Source organism: Vombatus ursinus, unplaced genomic scaffold (genome assembly GCF_900497805.2).
Source record: "Vombatus ursinus unplaced genomic scaffold, bare-nosed wombat genome assembly UNPS02009132.1, whole genome shotgun sequence".
Classification (NCBI taxonomy): domain Eukaryota; kingdom Metazoa; phylum Chordata; class Mammalia; order Diprotodontia; family Vombatidae; genus Vombatus; species Vombatus ursinus.
This window is the reverse complement of record NW_020948910.1, coordinates 3831590-3853989: the sequence shown is the minus strand read 5'-3', so window position 1 is coordinate 3853989 and position 22400 is coordinate 3831590. Positions and strand designations below refer to the sequence as shown.

The following is a 22400-nucleotide window of genomic DNA, read 5'->3' as shown; positions in this document are numbered from 1 at the left end:
TGGTAAATTTTTGTAAAGCACTTTGCAAACCTTAAAACACTATATAAATGCTGTCTATCTATCTATCTATCTATCTGTTATTATTATTATAATTAGATGTTGCTCTTACCACACATCATCAGTGAACAAAGGGCCTTATCAGTGGGGAAACAGGGAGCCTGGACAATGCTTGAACACACTCACTATATCAGTGTGGTCTTTGGAACTGATGCCAGTGGATAATATATACATGTATTCATTTATCAGACATTTTTAAGTATCCACCATTTGTAGAACATTGTGCTAAATGCTGAGGGAAAAACACATACACCCAAAAAATGTAAATACTCTAGGTCCTTATATGAAGCCCTGGAAAATTTTGCTTTGTTTTCACTGTCTCCGAATCTCTCCATAGGCCCAGGGTGATTCAGAGAGGACTTGACAGAACAAATTCAAATGTCTTCCTATTAGAAATGAGATTGCTCCTTAATTCATGCTAACTCCTAGATGACAGACAGGGTTAATGGGGCAGTGGCTATAAATTATAACCTCTTCTCAAGGTGATGTAATGGATGGAGGGTTAAACTTGGAGACAGGAAGACCTGAGTTTAAATCCTGCCTCAGATACCTACTAGCTGTGTGACCCTTGACAGGTCACTTAACTGCCCTCAGTCTCAGTATCCTCATCTGTAAAATGGGGATAATAATAGTACCTACCTCAAAGGGTTGGGAGGTTCAAATGAGATAACATATGTAAAGTGCTTTGTAAATCTTAAAGTGCTAGTTATTGTCAATATCATTATTATTAGGACTTCCAGGGACAAGACATGAGCAGCACTGAGGAAAACCAAGCACTGCTGATGAACCATGTACTGAGAAGACTTCATGTTCATCATTACCAGAGTCTGCTGAGAACTGTGAATTACTGCACTCTGTGCCAACTGTGGAATTGGTGAGCTAGTGAACATTGGCTCTCTTCATGTTTCAGTATTTCTGAATACTTCTCTTTCCCTCCCTCCTCATCTCCCTCTACACCAGGATATCTCCCCTTCTATGAGTGATGACTATCTCTGCATAAATGAAGAGATGTTATATATTTTCTTTTTTTCCATTTTAAATCTCTGTACATAAGTTTTTAAATGCAGGAAAAAAAAGAACTGTGAGAATGAACTATTCCAAGGGGTGGAGACCAGAGACAGATAATTGTAGTAACTTCCATTTTAAAAATATATATAATTCCAATTTAAAAAATTGATCACGTAGAATTGGACTTATAAGAAAATGATTCAATGCTGCATTGCCAGAAAAGAAAGAACAAAATTTGTCCTCATCTTTGCTGTACTTTTATGTATATATTTATTTCCATTTTCCTGACATACATACATACATCTTAGTCCTTTTTCTTTCAATATACTTTGGAAACTAGTACATAGCAAGTACTTAATAAATGCTTGTTAACTGACTTAAAGAAAGTTTCAATATCTTATTTTTATCAAGCATACACATTCCACTAGAATGTGAAATTCTTGAGAGCAGAACTGTTTTAGTTTTATTGACTGTAATGAAATTCCGAAAGCTCAGGTATGACCATATGATACCCAAATTCAATCAATTCCAGTGGTGCCCTATTACATCCAAGTTCAAATATAAAATCTTCTGTTTGGCTTTTTAAGTCCTTCATAACTTGACCCCTTTCTGCCTTTTTATTCCTTGCACTTTACTCCCTTCCATGTACTCTGTAAAAATGCTTGTCCATTATCTACTCTGTCTTATATTACAGTTTTTAATGTGAACTGTGAACTTTTCCAGGCTAGTTAGTAGAAGAGTAAAATCTGAGAACATTCTAGTTTATAAAATTAAAGATATAGAGTTTATAGTAGGGAAAATATCAGCTTTATTTGAAAGGATAATTCTTTGCTTTTTATTTTTTAATGATTTTTTTTCCAATCAAATAAATCCTTATTTTCTCCCTCTCAGCTCTCCACATCCCCAATAAGGAAGAAAAACAAAACCCCTACTAAAACCATGTATAGTCAACTAAAACAAATTCCCCTATTAACTATGTAAAAAAAAAAGTTTCAATCTTCTCTCTGAATCCAGAATGGAAGGAGGTAAGCATTTATATAGCACCTATGATGTGCCAAGCACTGTGCTAAGTGCATTAGAAAAGAGCAATGAGCAGGGCCCAGAACTGAACAGGAGGAAGACTGAAAACTGAATCAGAATGATATAATACTTTTAATAATAACCTAATTTTTAACACTAATGAAAAGCCAGCAAAAGATATATAGGCTGATGAGTGCTTCTAGTTAACCCTTGCTTGAGTAAGCCATAAAATCTAGTCTAATTGCCACCAGAATTTCATTAAGATTGTTGGTGGGTGAGAGCTGTGATACAAACCTATTGAAAATGGATGAAACAAAGTTGTTTGGATTCCTTTTGATGTAATGCTGACACATAAGGTGTATATAATTCAGAAAGTTCAGTTAAACAAATGAAAATTGTTTGTTCAAAGTTCAAAAACAGGCTATATTTGAATTACTTTTATCCCCCTCAACCTGGGTTGGGCCAGGATGAAGGAAACTGGCAGTGGTCTTATCTTACCTGGCAAGAGTTCACAAGGTAATAGTAAATCCAGCTGTAATACAGATCCTTGGTCTGGCAATAGTGGCTTAAGTCTCTCTGGGACCTCTGCTCTAAGGTTTAAAATTTTAGGGTCCTTGCCTTTTCCTTTGTAATGTTTAAAAAGAAAAAAAATCATAGCATTGTACTGAAAAGACTTCTTTTTAAAAAAAAAAATTACTCCACCTTTGCAATAAAAAAAAACTTATTGTCCTACTAATTTATATACAAGTTGTTTTTAGTATTTTAATGGTTTAATATTTAAAGATATTGGATATTTAATTAATATTAATTAATTAATTTGGATATTAATATTTAAAGATTTGGATTTGCCATGTCATACCAAAATGCAAAAAAGAGTGGCAGCATACTATAGTGGATAAAGAGCTTGCCTCAAAGTTAGGAAGCTAGGTTCAAGATCCTATTCTGGCTTATTGAGGCTATGTGACATTAGGCAAATCACTTAACCTAGTAATTTTTTTGTTTTGTTTTTTTGGCGAGACAATGGGGTGAAGTGACTTACCCAGGGTCACACAGCTAGTGTTAAGTGTGTGAGGCCAAATTTGAACTCAGGTCTTCCTGAATCCAGGGCCAGTGCTCTATCCACTGCGCCATCTAGCTGCCCCTCCTAGTAATGTTTTAAGGTAATTCTCTAAGACTATTAGCTGAAAAGAAGGTGCTGGCTTGCACTAGTGGAGGGAGTTTCCTCTCTTGGGAGTTCCCTATACCAATGAAACCACAGGTCCAATTCCTATCCCTAAGATTTAAAATGACCAGAAGAGTCTTGTAGGAGACAAAGAAACAGCATGTTATCTGAACATTCATGTCATTTCCCTAAGTGCTCTTGAGAGCACTGCAGGGCAGTCCTCCTCAAACTACACCATTAGCTCTCCATGGTCCGTCATCCACCCCACCATATTCTGGTGGGTGGATCCAGGCAGGGATCCAGGCTTACCACTTCATTTCCTCTAAAAGGGGTGTTTTAAAGTGTCAGAGAAAGGATCCTAGGCATAAGGTATATCCAGTAGTACAACTTTTGGATAATCTGGCACTGGAATCAAGTGTGACAGTCCATTTTCACCTCATTCATTTCAAGTGACAGCTATTCATTTGCACCAAAATAATTTTCCCTGTTTATTGACTCATGTTGCCTAAATGTCACTTCATTTTTCTTCAATGAACATTTTCATTGGTGTGACATTTCTACAAGTTAGTGTGTGGTTTCACAATTGTCGCCTATTAACTGGATGGGACACCATCAGACCCAGACGGAGAAAAAGAAGGATGTCAGGGAATCATTCTATCAAAGTAATGGTCAAGGTTAGGTTTCATTTTTTTCTGGCCCACATAGAATGGTAGAACTGAAAGGCATCTGAGAGAACATTCATTCCATTCCTCTTATATTGCAGATAAGGAAACCGAGGCTCAGAGAGCTAAAGCAACCTGATTAAGGTCACATAGCTGTAGAACCACCAATAGAACACAGGTTTACATTCATACATTCATCTTATTAAGGACTTACTGTGAACTGTGCTCACAGTGCCAAGGGAGTTGTGACATCTGTGCCGTCAATTTTCTACCTCTTTTATCTCCTTCCCAAGAAGGGAAGGGAACACATCTACATTGGGGGGGGGGGGGGGCGTGACAGTGGCAGTGACAATGACAAGAAATAACCTGGTTCAGTGCATGCTTCTTCTCTAAGTTCACTGTCTCCCTGCAAGTCTTTTGCCCCGTCCTGGGTTGTATACTGGTCCCTTTCAAGGGTCAAATACTCTAACACGAGGTTTTACTTAAGCTTTTCTCCATGGTAACCGTCACTTCTTGATGGACTTTCTGCCTGCCGGATGGTTAAGCCACCCTTTCTTTCTCGTAGGGACAGTGGTTGCTCTCTAATGGTTTTCGCTTGTGTCCCCATATCGACAAGACATATACCTCTACCCTGTAGCAAACTCCTCAGCACGTACACAGAGATTGACCCCACTAGGCATGCCAGTTGAACTCTCAGCCACTGGGAACAGGACTGTATTATAAGAAGCAAAAAATGGCACAGGAGTTCAAAAGAGGGCACTCCGAGTTTGGAAGGCTCTTTTTCATTTACCACCTTCAGATCAGATTTAATTTCTGCACTATTAACATAGGCATGTATACAGAGTGTACCCAAGATCTCAAAAAATGACTTTGTATTTTAATTTAATTGCATTATGTATTCTTTTAGTTTTAACTGTGAATTGTTGTATTATATAATAAGGACTATAACGTATAACTTAGGAGTTGTAGAAATGTAGAAAAAAGCCAAGTTGGTTTGCAGCATAAGTCCCCACTACTGCATTGTCATTGTTCTCCTCTTCCCCTCTGACTATTAGTCTGGAAAAATCATGAATAGGGGAGCAGAGGGGCAAACTTGCTGGGACTCTGTGGGAAGAATAGTAGAGGAACGTTGATGGAAATGAATCCAGGAACAGAGAGTGGGGCAAGAGGAATTTATGGGCAAAAACAAAGTATTTGGCTAGGGATGGGGGCAGCAAGCCTGGCGTATCTCCAAACACACAGCTAGATGTCCAAAACATAGAGTTCATAGATGGCCAACATGATAGGTAACTTCTAGATATCGTCCAGCAGGAGGCAGAAAGGGGTATCAGATGAAAGTGGGGAGTCAGGGGCCTAGGGCTATGGGGGATAGAGGAAGGGAGCAAGGAAGTCTCATGACTGCAGTCTTTACTTGTTCATATGAAAAAACTTCTTCGAAACACCCACATGAAAATCAAAAAGGTATAATGAATCATCAACATTTTGATTCACTCGTGATTTTATACCTCAAACAAGAATTGGGTTCAGTTAATTACAATGATAATACTGAAGAATTTAAGTCTTGGTGAATAAAATCTCTTTCTCTAGGTGAAGAAAACTTAATCTGTTTTGCTCAATTTGGGTTAGCTTATTATAAAGTAAAAGATAAAAATCATGAGAGCTGATGTCTTTGAATATGTGTAGTTATCACTACAGCAAAAATTTGGTATTTTGAGTCTCATTTTTAAAGTTGCTACAGGAGCCAACCTTATGCAGCGAAGGTGCCAAACTGTCAAGAAAGTGGGCAGAAGGTACTAAGAATCACATAGTTTGTAGATTGTTCATAGAACTTCATTTTGACTTGGTATTCTAAGTGTGATAAGGAGCTGAATTATATTAATCTTGACATTCTAGCTATAACCCAAACAGAATAAAGATGAAAGTTGCTGTGAAATGGAAAATTGGCTTACAGGTACTCCTTGGAGAGGCAAAGAAAAGAGTTGATAGGATAGAGTTTTATAATATATCCAAAGGCAAAAAGAAACATGATTTCATGGGATATTTGGCCATTATGTACTGAAGTACTCATGATAAGTATTTGCAAAAAGACCGCCATGAAAATATTTGCATCTTAAATACCAACCTTGATTGCCGAGGATGAAGTGGTATAGAAACTCTAGAAGAACTTGGTAAGGTCCTCCAAATTAGATCACACACTCTGAAACTTGGTGACTTAGGTGGGAGAAGGTGAGTATGGGAGAAATATATGGGAAAACATGGTTCAGGAAGAAGAAAGGAGAAAGGTCAAAGACTTATAGATTACACAGATGCTTTATGTCTCTCTCTCTCTCATTCATTTTTTTCTTGATAATTAATTTATTTTTAGTTTTCAACATTCACTTCCATAAGATTTTGAGTTTTAAATTTTCTTCCTCTCCCACTCTTTCCCCCAAGATGGCATGCAATCTGATATAGGCTCTACTTGTATGTTCATATTAAGCATATTTTCCCATTAGTCATAATGTAAAGAGCAATTAGAACTAATGGGAGGAACCACCAGACTGAAGCAACAAAACAAAACAACAAAGGAAAAGGAGAGCAAATAGTATGCTTCCATCTGCATTCAGACTCCTAGTTCTTTCTCTGGATGTGAATAGTAATTTCCATCATTGAGTCTTTTGGAGTTGTCTTAGATTCTTGCATTGCTGTGAAGGCCAAGTCTATAAAACTCAGTCATTGCACAATGTGGCTGTTACTGTGTACTATGTTCGCCTGGTTCTGCTCATTTCAATCTGCATCAGTTCATGTAAGTCTTTCCAGGTTTTTTTTTTTAAGTCTGCCTGCTCATCATTTCTTATAGCGTAACAGTATTCCATTACATTCATATACCATAACTTGTTCAGCCATTCCCCAATTGATGGGCATCCTCTCAATTTCCAATTCTTTGCCACCACAAAAAGAGCTGCTATAAATGCTTTTGTCCATGTGGGTCCTTTTCCCATTTTTATGATCTCTTTGGGATACAGACCTAGAAGTGGTATGGCTGGGTCAATCATACATTTTCTTTAAGAAAAGAATTTTTTTAAAAAAAGAAAAGAATTAGTAAATGTTAGAAATGGTGAACACATGTAACACCAAAAATAGAATATATTTTATCCATCATGAAAACTGGTGATGTGGAAATTTTCTCTGATTTGACTGTCTTTGTATCAACTCAATAGAGATAAGATTGGAAATAGTAAAATAATAATAATAATAATAATAATAATGACGAGAGAAAGATACAGCATACAGTTAAAAAAATTCTGAACTTTTTAAACAAGGAACTGAAAACAAAAAAATAGGAAATTGACAAGAGAAATGACATCAACATCACTATAAAATTTTTATTGAAAAGCTAAACCAATGTAAATTAATTGCTACAAGGAGACCAAAAGAGCCCATAACGCATCTTAGACAGCAAATATTTAATTTACTTTCCAGATAGAGAGGGACAACTGCCAAAGATAATACTGGGTTACAATATATGTAAAAAAATCTTACCAAGAATGGTGGACAATCATGAACATTATCATTTCACAGGAAAGATAGAAATGGAAAGTATAACCAATTTAAAGAAAGCTCAACAAAATATCCAATTAAGTCAAGCTATCATAGGAGCATTAAAGGATAAGAATGGAAGGAGGCTTACAAGCAGAAAATGAAAAAGATTTACAAAAATCATTGTAATTAATTGTTTTGTTTATTGAGGACCATGGAACCAACATACTTGTACCTTAACATCATAGTTGCAGATGTGCTTGTAGAAGAGATGGAAATGGACTAAAGAGAACAAATACAGGGGAAAGAGCTGTATTAACCAAATGTGTATCTAAGGAGATGCTTGAGTAGCACAATTGTGAGGGCATTGAGGGACTACTATACAAGGTATCTGAAAGAGGGAAAGATACCAAAGATGTGGGGGAAAAAATCTTGTACTAAAAAAGTGACTAAGAGAACACAAATAACAACTGACCTATATTCCATGTCTCCTTTAATCTACACAAAATCTTTATGAGTCACTTATAGTATCCTTGATGAGGGTGTTAGTAGGGAATAAGCAGGTTTTTACAAGCTGTGTTCAACAACAGACTACCTTCTTACCATTTCACAATCAACTGAAAAATATAGAAAATATAAGATCAGAGTGTTCTAATTATTATTATAATACTAAAAGTATTTAATATATGAGGATAAAACAATCACTTTACTGGTTCCTTTACAACAAGGTCTCTCCCATCCATCAAAATCAGTTAAGATTCTTTGAAAGATATAACAGAAATATTATTGTCCAATAACCCTCAGACAGTTAACTTCAAATGAGACTTAAAACAGGGATATGTATGCTCAACAAAGATATTTATCACTGTTATGGAAGATCATAGAGGTGATCAAGTCTGACCTCCCTCATTTTACATATGAGGAAACTGAAGCCCAGAAAAATAAATGACTTGCCTAAGGTCATAGACCTATTAACCCAGGTCTTCCTGACTTTAAGTCAACCTCTTTTTTGAAGAGATCCAGCATAGAATCCAGTTTGTAGATGGATTTCTTATAGATAGTCCTCCAGATGTTCCTATTTGCACATGACATTGTGCTGATTACACAAAGCTGTGGAACATTGTAGAACCTCCTGGAAGAGCATTATAATCCCTCAAAAGAGTTCGGCCTGTCCATTTATACGGGAAAGGTCAACTGGATGAAGAATATCTGTAGCCTACATATCAACATACATTTAGATGAACAACCTATAGAGCTTGTCCAACTCAGTGTGTGTGTGTGTGTGTGTGTGTGTGTGTGTGTGTGTGTGTGTGTGACAATGAGGGAAGCCCAGGGTTGAACTGGAAAATGAGCTAGATTTCCTTCAGGAAACTGTAATGCTCCTTTAATAGCCACAAGCTTCTCATGAAAGCAAGCAGGTCCATACAGAGGGCAATGGGGAGATAGATACATGGTGGCTGTAAACAGACTGCAATATGTATTCTGTGAAGAACTCTGATGAAGAGGAGTAAAAGATGTCATCGATAAATTGCATGATAGGAAAAGGGATGAGTTGGTCACGTGGTGAGAGTAAAGGATAACAGGCAGCTAGCCAGAGTGCTCCACTGGTATCTTCTAGATGTTAGAAGAAAGTAAACAAGATCTCCAGCATATTGGGTGTACCACCTATGTCAAACACATGGGAAGACACCATTAAGAGTCACATTGGATGAGCAGGCTTGAATGTGTTGTTACCTGCATTGTAGAGAATTTACAAGTCATTGAGTCTGCAGATACATTTGGGGTATTTTAAAGTAAAGTTTAAATAATTTTTTAAAAAGTCTTAGTTTCTTTAGTTTGATCAGGATTCAATAAATGCTCACCTTTTAAAGAAATAAAATTCCCTAGGTAAGCATTTTAATGATATGTGCTATGCCTACTTTGAACTACTACCAACACAACTGCATTTCCCAGAGGTTCAATCTGCTAATTTTAGTTGGTGCTTTTAGCTGATATAGCATGTAGGTTATCAAGAACAGGTCCAGGTAATGATAGCCATCAGGGATCTATATTCATGATAAGTTTTAACTAACTGTTCTTCATAACAAGAAACAATTGGGATCTGGTCATACAGGTGAGGGCAAAATACATGTCTTCTGTCAGTCCTTTCCCCCCTAAATTCCTGCTGAGCCATAATATCTGGCCTGGCCAATGAATAGATTTTTCCTTATCTCAATCTGCCAATCTCAATCTCAATTTTATTTTTATTGGCCAACAAGCTTTCTCACAGATTAACAATTTAAGATTAAAAACAAATGTTTAGAAAAATAGCAAAGTACTGCTGATGGAGCTATGAATTTGTCTAGCCCTTCTAGACCCCCAAAAATCACTAAACTAGGCATTTGACCCAAGCGATGTCATTGTTAGGCTAATATCCTAAAGTAATCAAAGAAAGATGACCCATTTATACAAAGATATTTAAGGCAATGCCCCACCCCCTGCTCTCCAGAATGTATGTTTTCAATGGTAATAAACCCATTTTTTACCAGGCACTACCACCTCCCTCAGCCTCTTGCTGAACTGGCACAGAATTAAGTCTCTACATCCCTGCCCTTCATTCCTCACTCCTTAATAGGCAATTTAGAAAACCACTCATTTCATTGGTCTCAAATCTCTTCCATTTTAGATGACAGGAAGGTTTCCTATTGGTTCCAGTTGACTCTTCGTCTAAAACTCTATATAATTTTGAGCCCTAAGGTGCTCTGAGACTTTGATCAGAGTAGGAAAGCCATTGCATTGTGATATGTCTGGAAGCCACCTAGAGTATGCTGCAATACAGGTCTCAAACCAAAACCATTTCCTATTGGCATCTATTTTCCTCTTCCCCTTGTGAGTAGAAATAAAGTTCTGTTCAATGCTATCCCTATGTGACTCTACTGCTCTTCCTCTAAACTATCTTGCACTATAAATTACTGTACCATAAAAAATAATGAAAAGAACAGTTTCAGGAATCCTGGGAAGACAAAATGAACTCATAAAGAGGGAAGGGACTAGAATCAGGAGAACAATTTACACAATAACAACACTGTAAAGAAAACAATTTTTTGAAAGCCTTATGAACTCTCTTCAATGCCATGGTCAACCACAGCTCCAGAAGTCTGATGTTCAACCAAATTACCTGCTTCCTGAACCGAGAAGGGATAGACTCAAAGTGAAGAATGAGACATATATTCTTGGACATGGCCACTGGATGGATGTGTTTTGCTTGATGAAGTTTATGTGGTATCATGGCTTTGTGTTTCTTTTGTTCAATTGAAAGAAGGATTTGGTGGGGAGGGGAGGGCAAAGCATAGTGTTTCAAAAAGAGAGAGAGAGAAAGAAAGAAAAAATGCACAGAAGAGCACAGATGTTCAGAAGGAATAGCTTTAAAACAGAATAACAGAATAGCTTTAAAAGTAACAGGTTGAATTTATATGCTTTTTTAAAAAGCAAGATGTATATAATAGAAATTCACAGTTTCAAGTACTTTGTATATTATTTTTCTGTTCTACTTGGTATATAGAAATGCTCCTGTGTATATTATATACATACATATGTATGCACATATATATCTATATATAAAAAGAATAAAGCTCCCCAACCCTACCACCACTCAGAAGAGCCAGGAAAGGGACATTGGAAGCAGGAAGAGAATGATTTGGACAGTAAATGTGAATCTTCCCTGCCCCAGCCTCGACCTCATCATGTCTGTATACACACACATGCATATACAACATGTATATGTGTACATGTGTGTGTGTGTGTATGTATAGAAATACCACACAATAGGAAGGAAAGTAAGGCATTGTGGTTTGGAGGGTCTTTTGTGTGCCTTATTGGTCCTATGACTTGCCCTTGAACCTGCTTGCTGGCAGTGTCCTCTGTTCATAGCAATTTCCATTGGTCTGCCTTGATTGCTCTCTTCTGTTTCTCAATAAACAGTTCCAGAGAGCAATCTGTCCCAATCACCCTTCTAGGTAAGCATGCTTCTCTTATAGTCAACCATAATAGCTTTTTGGCACCCTCTGACACCTTAGATGACATCCTGTAACTCTCTTTTTCTCAGAAGACCATTCTAGTTCAAAGTCAAGAAGCCAGTCAGTCTACAAGCAAATGTTTACTTAGCATTTACTATGCGCCAGGAAATTCTGGGTAAACCTTCCTCACCAGTCCTGTGAGTCATTGCTGTGGCCAGAGTCAAAATGTATGCAATGCTCTCACTAAAAGTTTTTTGAATGAATGAATAAGCAGTCATAACGTAGGTCACAGCTGAAGAAAAAACTTGGACTAAAGACACAATTGATGATTCACTACCAGAGAATAGTCAGGGTGGCATCTATATCCACCCAGGTTAATTGATGGTAAAGAATGTCAGAAGATTGAGACATAGTGGGATAAGTGAAGCTGTTTGCTTTGAAAAATTCCCTCCCCACTTCTTGATATTACAGGGGCACTCTGAAAGAGAAGCAATTGACACAATCTCTGCTAGGGTAATTTAGGGAAACCAGGAAGTAGGCCAATGACATGCATGTGGCAAACATGTTTAGAAGTCATACTGGAGGGTGTGAGGGCCAAACTATGGGAGAAGAGACAGGGATAATAGGACCTCAGTTTCAAGTGTACATTTCAGCATGAAAATGGAAAGTAATTGTGGGAGAATATGGAGGCTAGGAGCCTTATCTTAGATCTCCTTCCCCACAATGATTGTCACAGTGTGTGAGGATTATGTATGCACCTATCTGTGCACAAGTAGAGGACTTGTGGCCTTGTAGCTAGTATCCCCCCAGAGAATGTCACAGATCTGCTCAAATTAATGTTCTAAGATCTAGATCTTCTTGTGTACTCTGGCACTCTCTTCACAGAAACTACAGAGATTACAGAAGATATTCATTCATAGAGAATACAAATTTGATTAATGGCCAATCACCGTTACTCCCTAAAACTAATGTCTTCATGGAAGAACGCTAGAATTCAGAGTACATGTCCTTACCCAGCATTCATTCTCTCCATGTTCCCTCAACTCAAATTTCTGTCCTACATAGTCAATGCCCTTACTCTGGTAGATACTTCTGATTTACTCCTCCCAACTTTGTACTCACTCAAATGCTCCATGCACTGACTTAACAAAATCAGAGGTCAGTTTCTCTTACCATATCTCTAATACCACTAGTAAGAGTAAGTCATTATTCTCTTAAATAAAACTAGAACATAATCATCAGGCATAGGCAGCCTTGTGCCTTCCTATGTTGTTCCCCCTTGAGACTTTATCTATATATACCAATCAAACTTTCAGGAACCACTGCTGGGCCCACAGAAGCTGAGATACTCTTCCCATTACCTGGTCTGTGCCCAGTCATTTGATCTGGACTGAGTTCAGTCCTGGGGAGCTTGGTCTCTAATGAGAAAAGGGGAGGCTTCCTATTTTCATACGCTTTAGCTCATAACACCACTACTTTGATGCACCAGAGGTAATTTTTATTATTGGATCACATATAGGATTTCCTCGAAAAGGAGGAAGTGAAAAAGGTCTTCAATATATATACAAATCAGATATGGTGCAAGTAATTTATTCCTACACACAAAAAGCATGCTAAATGCAGTCCATTCATCAGCATACATTTGACAAAGCAAACTTAAAATAGGATACATTAACAACTCTTGGCTATGATCTGTGAAAAAAAATTAATAATAAAAAAGACACAGTGACCATATGTCCCAGATTTGTGAAAACAGTTCTAATTTTAAGAAAAGACAGTATACTTTTATTGAGCCTTTGCAAAAGCCTCCTTTACCAGATTGGGTACTCTAATTTTTAGTATGGAAAACATTGTCATTAAACATACAGTATGCCATAACAACATAGGATTCAGAGCTGAAGAGACCTTCCTAATCAAACTAGTCCAGCTCCATCATTTTACAGATAAGAAAATTGAGTGGCCAAGAGGTAAAGAAACTTCCACAAGGTAAAAGTAAGTGGTAGAGCCCAAAATCCAAACCTAGCTCAAACAATCTCAGAAAGGGAAAGCACCTCAGAAGCAATCTAGTCCAACACGTGGCTGCATAAGAATCCCCTCTCTGACATTCCTGAAGAGTGGCCACCCAAACCGTGCTTGAAGACCTCTAGAAAAGGGAGAAACTACCTCCCAAGGCCCTCTATTTTTGGAAAGTTCTAATTTTTAGGAATCCCCAACCCCTACATCAAGCTTAAATCTGCCTTTCTGCAACTTGTACACACTGTTCCTAATTCCACACTCTGTTTTCTGACTCTAATTCAAAGACTCTTTACCCTATTTTCAAGAGGCATGGTATAATAATAATAGAGCAAAGAGCTATACAAATATAATTTTGTTTTATCCTCACAACTCTGAGAGGTAAGTGCTATTATTATCCCCATTTTGCCAATAAGGAAACTAGGGCAGACAGGCTAATTGATTTGCCCAGAGTCACATAGCTAGTAAGTATCTGAGGCAGGACTCAGGTTTTCCTTATTCCAGGTGCATCACTCTATCGACTTTGCTACACATGATAGACAGTGTGATGAACTTGTTGTCAGGACACACCTGGGTTTGAATTCTGCCTCTGACATTTAATGAGCCATATGATTATGGGCAAGTCATATCTCTGAACCTCAGTTTCCTTATCAGTAAAATGGGGGTAATAATTCTATACAACCTACTTCACTGGGCTGTTGCAAGGATCAAAAGAAATTACACACACACACATACACTTAAAATCCATTTTGCAAATTTAAAGTGCTAATCAGCTATTATTGCACTAACATAAGTAAGCCCTAAAGGTCATTTAAGACCAGATTTTGGAGAGTTATAAATATCAGGTTCCCTCTATATTCAACTTCTTAGTTGCAATCAATTAGCAATAACAATAACTAACATTAATATGACACTTTAAGATTTGCAAAGCACCTTACATATGTTATCTAATTCTACTTATTATTATTATTATCACTCCTACTATTGTTAATCACATAAGGCAAATGTGAATTTCTATTAGGAGATTTCTTTTGACATTTTTTTCTTTGTAGGAAATGGTATATAGTGGCAAACAAGATTTCCTTTATTTCACAACATGCCTTTTTCCTCATTACAAAATTATAGAAAATAAGGTTTAAAGTGAAGGAACCAGCAGGCACTGCCCATTTTCAACACTCAGAATATATGATGTAATATCATGTCAACACCTAAAAAAATATTGTCAAGAACTCTTGGATCATTGTCAAGACAAGGTACCCAAGGCAGAGTAGAAAAGCTGTCAAGTTCTCCCCACTGTCCTTGACAGTATTTATCTGTGACAGGAGGCAGATGTTCTTATAGAAATACTTTGTCATTTGGATCAGTTGGGTCCCTGGGCACAGCACTGCCAAGTCTGCTTTTCCTACACAAACTCTTATAGTAAGACTGCCCTCTTTGAAAACATTTACTTTGAAGCTATCCCCATAGAATCTAATGGAACTCATCTGTACTTTATTTTCTTTAGGGGGCAGAGAAGGAAGCTGGAACCTGAGGAAGAGAAATATTGTAAACAACCTTATGAAGACATAATCATCCCAATTGAGGAATGACATAAAAGAAAGGATTAAAAAGAGCTAGATTACCAGCAAGTGAAAGAAATGGAAGAGGAGAATGAAGAAGAGAAAGACAAGGAAAGAATTATACTTCTCCAAAGTAAGGATTTTGAGTGTGGGTGACAATTTTATAAATATATACATATATGTGTATGTCAACATACATATGCACATCCATACATATATACATACATGCATATACACAAGTTGTCCCAAAAGTCTTAGTGCATATATAGAGAGAGAGAGGGAGGACTGGGGGAGAGAGAGGGAGAGGGAGAGGGAAAAGGAGAGGGAGAAACAGAGGAAGAGGGAGAGAGAGAGAGACAGAGAGACAGAAAGAGAGAGAGAGACTCTAAACAACGCTCTGACGCTAGAAGTTGCCAACCTGTATGGGCAGAGAGAGTTTCTTCATCTGAGAGTTCCCTGTATCAGAGATATTATAAGTTCATTCTTCATATATACATGTCTGTGTCTAATACATGTATAAGTTTATATGCTTACATATTTAATTAATTACAATGGTTCATCCAGAAAAGCAGAATAGAGGTTTAAGAATCGTCTATTTCTGGAAATGATGCTGATCAAGAAAAAAAATTAATCACTTTAAAGTTGTAATCTGTTTTCTAAAGCAAGTCTCTAAAGTCAAGTCCCTAAAAAACCAGACTAGGTCAATGTCAAAAATAAAGCATAGGGTTAGTGATGTACCTTCTGCTTAAGATGTACAGTTTCATTCTTTTATGAGTTCCTTTAAGACTGTGAAATGGTGCAAAAAAGGGTTTCCGAGAACAAAGCATTGAGTAACACCTGCCTATTATGCAAAAACCCTAATGCAAAAGAGCCCAGCTTTCACAAGTTGCTTCTGAGCAGGCCAAAGATGAGTTCAAGGCTAGATTTTTCTCTAAAGGACCTTTCTTGGCCAAATTTCTTTGAACCATCTTTGAGGGGATAAATCAGATGGTTCATGTTAAATTGCATGGCACACTCTATAGGTGTCTCCAAGATGCATTTGAAGTAAGGTCTTAAAAAAAAGTGTTTCTGGTATAGTGGTAGAGAACATTTGACTATGAGATAATGAAACTTCTACCCTTTCACTTTCCCATTTAAGTATCTTTACTAAACTACCAGAAATAGATGTTTTTCCATATGATTTATTGGTTCTATTTCTCTCAAGTTTCTCTCAGGATTAGTTTTTATTCAATTCGCTTCAACAAACATTTACCAAAGGCCTACTATATGCAGAGCACTGTACTAGGTACTAGAAGAAGATACAGGCATGATTCATTATTGTTGCTACCCCCATGGAACCTAAACCATTCCTAAGAACTCATTATCATTGTTGTTATATTATAACTGTTATTAATAATACCAACAACACTAATAACAAGTGACATCTGTACTCCAGTATTCCAGGGTATCTTCAATCTCAGCATGGGTATTCTCTCCAACAATGCTAATTCCAACCCATCCATGCCTTTTGTCCTCATTTTCCCACATATTCACTACAAGGGGTCCAATATAGCCTTTTAGAGTCCGCAAAGCACTTCACCTTCTTTACTCCTTTACTTCTTCTGTGGCTCACAACAATCTTGTGAGGTGGATCTACAGGTTTGATTATCCCCATTTTATGAGTGAAGGCTCTAAAAGAATAAATGATTTGCCCACATACTCAGTCACATAGAAAGCAAGAATGCTGGAGATGAAGTCTGGACACAGGTCTTTCTGACTCCAAGTCCAGCACTCTATCATATACCATGCCACCTGGTGGCAATATTAGATTATTATACTCTTTCGCTTGATCATTGATTTGAAAAGTACACTTGTTTCCTTCTCTTTCTCCTTCTTCTTCCTCTTCCATTTCTTTCGGTTGCTAGTAATTTGTTCTGTTTTAATCATCTCCTTTATGCAACTCTTAAAAAAGGAATGATACTTCTCTATAGGGTGGTCTGCAATATTTCTCTTTCTCAAGTAACCAGATAAAAGAAAATATTAGTATTACAACTTCTCTCCTTAATTCTTGAGAAGGAAAATGAATTGTCATTTTCTAGTCTCTGGTGGATTATTTTGTTACTAGGTTTTTACAAATGTGTTTTTCCTCATAAAAAGTCCTCAAAGTTTGGTAACAAGTGTACTTGAAGTTCTGAAGTATAGACAAACAAAATAAAATATATCTTGTATGAAAATAACATGTTTTTGTCTAATAAATAGAGCCAGCCACAGAGAACTAACAAGTGTTCTTGGAACGCATAGAATGTTAAAGCTTGAAAGAGGATATACTTAGAGTGGAAAGGGACATTAGAGGCCATGGAGTTCAGTGCACTCATTTTACAGTTGAAGAAACTGAGGCTGAGAGAGGTTAAGTAAGTTGCCCAAGCATCACAAAACTAGTACATATCGGAGGCAAGATTTGAACTCAGGTCTTCCTATGTCTATGCCCAGAACTCCATCTATTGTGTCACTTACTTTTAAATCCTCAAGAACTACAGGAATAATTGATATTCAATTCCTTCTTAAATTCTCTTTTTTTTAAATTCCTACACGTAACAATTTTGATAGAGATAGTATGTAAAGAGATGAATTTATCTCTGACACTAACAATTTTTTCTGAATTGAAGCAAAAGTTGTAAAAAGCATGTTCATGTAGACAGAGTCTTGAAGAAACATGTATTTAATACCTGTAACTCTATATTAGGTTCTGGGAGTCAGAGCCAAATTAACACAAGATAACTGGTGCTACTTCTCCAGTGACAGTGGGTAGGGCTATGGTTTCTGTTCTCTCCCTCCCCTTGTGGAGTACCTGCTGCCATATTGGTCCCACCCTGTTGTTGGCCCAGTCTGCTTTCTACTATGGAATTTCACACCCCTTTCCTGGGGCTGCCTTCCAGAAGCTTCATGTCATACACTTGCTTCGGGGGGGCACAGAGGGACAACCTCAAGGGCAAAGATCAGTCAAAGGGAATCAGCCAACTAGGGAATCATCAGAAGTCTACGTGTAAAGACAGAACAATAAACCCTTACGCATTGTGAAATGGGGACAATCATATTCGATACTTACCTCAGAGGACAATTAGGAGTAAACTGTTTGCAAAGCAAAGTCTTGTCTGACACTTCAGACTTGGGGTTTTCTTGGTAAAGAATAGAGTGGTTTTCAAAAAAAAAGGAAAGCAGAAAAATGGGGGGAAATTATAGCAAGTTTCTCTGATAAAGGTCTCATTTCTTAATCATATCAGGAACTGAGTCAAGTTCATGAAAAATAACAGCCATTCCCCAACTGAAAAATGGTCATATCTCAAGGATATGAAAAGGCAGTTTTCAGAAGAAGAAATTAAAGCTGTCAATAGTCACATGAAAATGCTCTAAATCACTATTTTTTTGTGATTTCATATGTATAATGTGTATCATATTGCTTGTCTTTTCAATGGATAGGTTAAGGAACAGGACACGGGGGAAAGAATTTGGAATTCAAAGTAAATGAATATTTAAATTAAAAAAAGAATAAATAGAGTGATTTGCCATTTCCTTCTCCAGCTCATTTATAGATGAGGAAATTGAGGCAAACAGGGTTGAGTAAATTGCCCGGGTCACACAGCTAATAAGTGTGGGAGGCCAGATTTGAACTCAGGAAGTTGAGTCTTCCTAATTCCAGGCCCAGTGCTCTATTTACTGTGCTACCTAGAGGCCTGTATTACACACCTAGTTGGGACATCAGATTTAGACTCAAGACACCTGAGTGCTGGTCCTGGTGTGGACACTTGTTTAACGATACTAACCTCAAATTAATGATCCTGTGAGATACCAATCACAGGCTGTCAGGTCCTCTGGTTGTTTTTTATCTGAATCGTAAGCAGAAGTGGGCCTCACACATCTTGAGTGCTCAATAAGTATTTGTTCAGTGAATTAAAATGGATGATCAAATATTGTGCAGACAAATAGTTACTTCTTACAATATTTGGAAAAAGTTGAAATCAAGGATGCCATCCATCTGTTACCAGGAGAGAAGCTAAAGTTGATAGAGGAATAAGTCCCAACTGTTCATTGTGATAGACCATAGAATGGGCCTGGTGACTTTTTACTATGTCTCTTGTACAAATCAGAAGAAAACATTCAATCAAAAAGGAGGGAGAATACTTTAGGTTTAGAGCATCCTCTCATTTACTCCATTGTGTCCTTATTTTTCATTATTTTAACATACTTAAAATCGTGTTCATTCTTAAAGCACTGGGGCTTGAGAACAGAAAAACATCAAAATTAGGGATGCCACCTATGTTAATGAATAGCAGGAAAAGGTCATAAAATAATTTCCTGTTCTGTGATTTAATTGAGGACCGTTGTTCCTTCTACCTCAGATTACAAATTCTCCACAACTTTAACAGTTGTTGTGGCCAAAGAATTCATCATCCTGTGAATAATCTGATTAAGTCCCTACACAACTTAACTATGCTGGTCCTCAGACAACAGCCATAAAGTCCTACTCTGATTCCTCATCAAAGTGAAAATGTGACTCTGGGCTCTTCAGATTGTTATCAGTAAAGTGTAAGCTCTGGAAGGTTCTACTCTACTGGAAAGGTTTCAGGTATAGGTCTGGTGGTGATGATGCTTCAAGGATCGGCTCGGTGATGATTAGAAGGAATAGGAAATTAATAGCTCTAAGATCCCTAGTGTATATTGTTGTTTTTGTTGTTGTTCAGTTGTTTCAGTCCTGACTCTTTATGACCCCAATTTGTGGTTTTCTTGGCAAAGGTACTGGAGTGGTTTGCCATTTCCTTCTCCAGTTCATTTTATGGATGAGGAAACTGAGGCAAACAGGGTGAAAGTGACTTGCCCAGGGTCACATAGCTAATAAGTATCTGAGGCAAGATTTGAACTCAGGTCTTCCTAACTCCAAGTCTAATGCTCTATAAGATCACCATAGTTCATTGTGTCTAGATACAACATGGTGTTCTGAAGGAGAGCCCACCACAAAGCCAAGGATTCCAGCCATGCATCTGACACATACTGGCTTGTATGTCCTTGGGCAAGTCACTTAACTTCTAAGTACTCTAGGCAACTCTCTAAGATTACAACCTGAAGAGAATGTGGCTACCTGCAACAGATAGAAGTAGTTTCCTCAAACAGAGAGTTCCTCCTAACACATGCAATCACAGGACCAGTCTATTCCATACCTTCTTGTGTCAAAACAGGCCTAAATTTAAACTGTTCCATACACAAATCTATCTTTCATCTTTAAAGCTTTCCAGGGAAAAGGATTCCACAGTCTATTTTAGCAACCAGTTCCCACTGCTTACACAATAGACTACAGTTCAAGGCAGTACGTGATAACATTGTAAGAATGGTGGAAAGTTATAGTGTCTTTATAGCAAAGGGAAGGACAAAACTTATGGGAGAAAGAAAATGTAGAAGAGAAAGAGAAATGTAGACCCGAGGGAAGAACGTTGCTGAGTGATAGTAACACTCATTCTGTCCTGCCCATATCCTTGTTACTGCCAACTATGGAGCAGGTCATTCTTCTTCCTCAATATAGTTAGTACTTGTTTTCTCCACCTCAGTCCACACCCCTTTCAAACACCTTGACCTCCTAGTTCCACAACATCCCAAACTCTCAAGGCTGCGTTCTTTAGGACACTTTAAACCATACACAGGAATGGGTGTGGTCATACCAAATACCTCCTTCCCTCTTCCACACCCTGATTCAACTGAATCTGCTCTAGATGGCAGAATTCCTCGTAATAGCTCTGATGGGAGAGTAAAGAGTAGGAATTAGTCACATGTAATAACAATAGTTTACATTTATTTGGTGCTTTAATGTTTACAAAGCACTTTCCGTTGATTTCATTTGCTCTTCCTAATAGCCCTGTAAATTAGATATGATTATCATTCCCATTTTAAGATTTGGAAAATGCAGATTAGAGAGGCTGAGTCACTTAGCCAGGTACACATAGCCAGTAAGTCTTCCTTACTTCAGGTCCAGGTGGTACTTTGTTAGCCTTCAGCACCAAACACACTACTCTGTACACAGTAGGCACTTAATAAAAGTTTATTCCATGAACAAGCAAATGAATGCTATCACTAAAAATCAATGGAATTGATGTATTTTTCTCATTATGAATCAGTGAATACATTTATTAAGCACCTACTATTTGCCAGGCTCGGTGCTAAGTGCAAGAAATACAAAGAAAGGGCAAAAGACAGTACCTGCTCTCCAGGAGCTCACAGTCTAATGCAGGGGACAACAAGCAAATTATGTACAGACAAGTTACATACAAGATAAATAGAAACTAATCAACAGAGGACAGGCACTGAAATTAAGGGGGAAAGACTTCTTGCAGAAGGTGGAATTTAACTGGGACTTGAAGGAAACTAGGGAAGTCAGGAAGCAGACATGAAAAAGGAGGTCATTTTAGCCATTGGGAGATAGCCAACAAAAATGCCCAGAGTTGGGTGGTGAAATGTCTTATGCTAGCAACACCAAGAATACCAGTGTCACTGGATGGCAAAGTATATGGTGTGATGTAAGATGTAAGAAGACTAGAAAGGATGGGGGTGGGGGACAGGTTATAAAGGCCTTTGAAAGCCAAACAGAAGATTTTATCTTTGATCCTGGAAGTGAAAGGCCCTAGAGTTGACTGAGTATGTTTCTTGATCAGTAAGTGTTTTTGCTAATATTTTGTTTAAAATTTTGCATCTATATTCATTAGAGAAATTGGTATATAATTTTCTTTCTCTGTTTTGACTCTTCCTAGTTTGGGTAGCATCACCATATTTGTATCATAAAAAGAATTTGGTAAGACTCCTTCTTCACCTGTTTTCCCAAATAGTGTATATGGTATTGGAATTAATTGTTCTTTAAATGTTTGATAGAATTCGAATGTAAATCCATCTGGCCCTGGAGATTTTTTCCTAGGGAGTTCATCAATGGCTTGTTCAATTTCTTTTTCTGAGATGGGGTTATTTAAGTATTTTACTTCCTCTTCTGTTAATCTGGGCAATTTATATTTTTGTAAATATGTATGCATTTCACTAAGATTGTCAGATTTGTTGGCATACAGTTGGACAAAGTAGTTCCTAATTATTGTTTTAATTTCCTCTTCCTTGGTGGTAGCTTCACCCTTTTCATTCTTGATACTAGTAATTTGGTTTTCTTCTTTCTTTTTTTTAAATTAAATTAGCCAAAGGTTTATCCATTTCGTTGGGTTTTTTTTTTTCATAAAACCAGCTCTTAGTTTTATTTATTAGTTCAATAGTTTTCTTAATTTCAATTTTCTTAATTTTTCCTTTGGTTTTCAATATTTATAATTTGGTGTTTAATTAAGGATTTTTAATTTGTTCTTTTCCTAGTTTTTTTTAGTTGTATGCCCAATGATCAGTAAGTGTTTTT

The 22400-nt window shown here is 37.3% G+C and overlaps 1 protein-coding gene and 1 long non-coding RNA gene across 4 annotated transcripts in view; one reads left to right on the top strand and one right to left on the bottom strand.

Moving 5' to 3' along the window:
• Positions 1-22400, bottom strand: part of LOC114034907 — a 62244-nt gene that overhangs the window by 36322 nt on the left and 3522 nt on the right. The gene's annotated exons all lie outside the window — the stretch shown is intronic.
• Positions 14791-22400, top strand: part of STX11 (syntaxin 11) — a 56046-nt gene continuing 48436 nt past the window's right edge. Inside the window, exons 1-2 of the mRNA XM_027850733.1 lie at positions 14791-14855; positions 14941-15128. Of these exons, the coding sequence (XP_027706534.1) occupies positions 15074-15128 (55 nt within the window). The 5' untranslated portion in view covers positions 14791-14855; positions 14941-15073. The remainder of the gene's footprint in view (positions 14856-14940; positions 15129-22400) is intronic.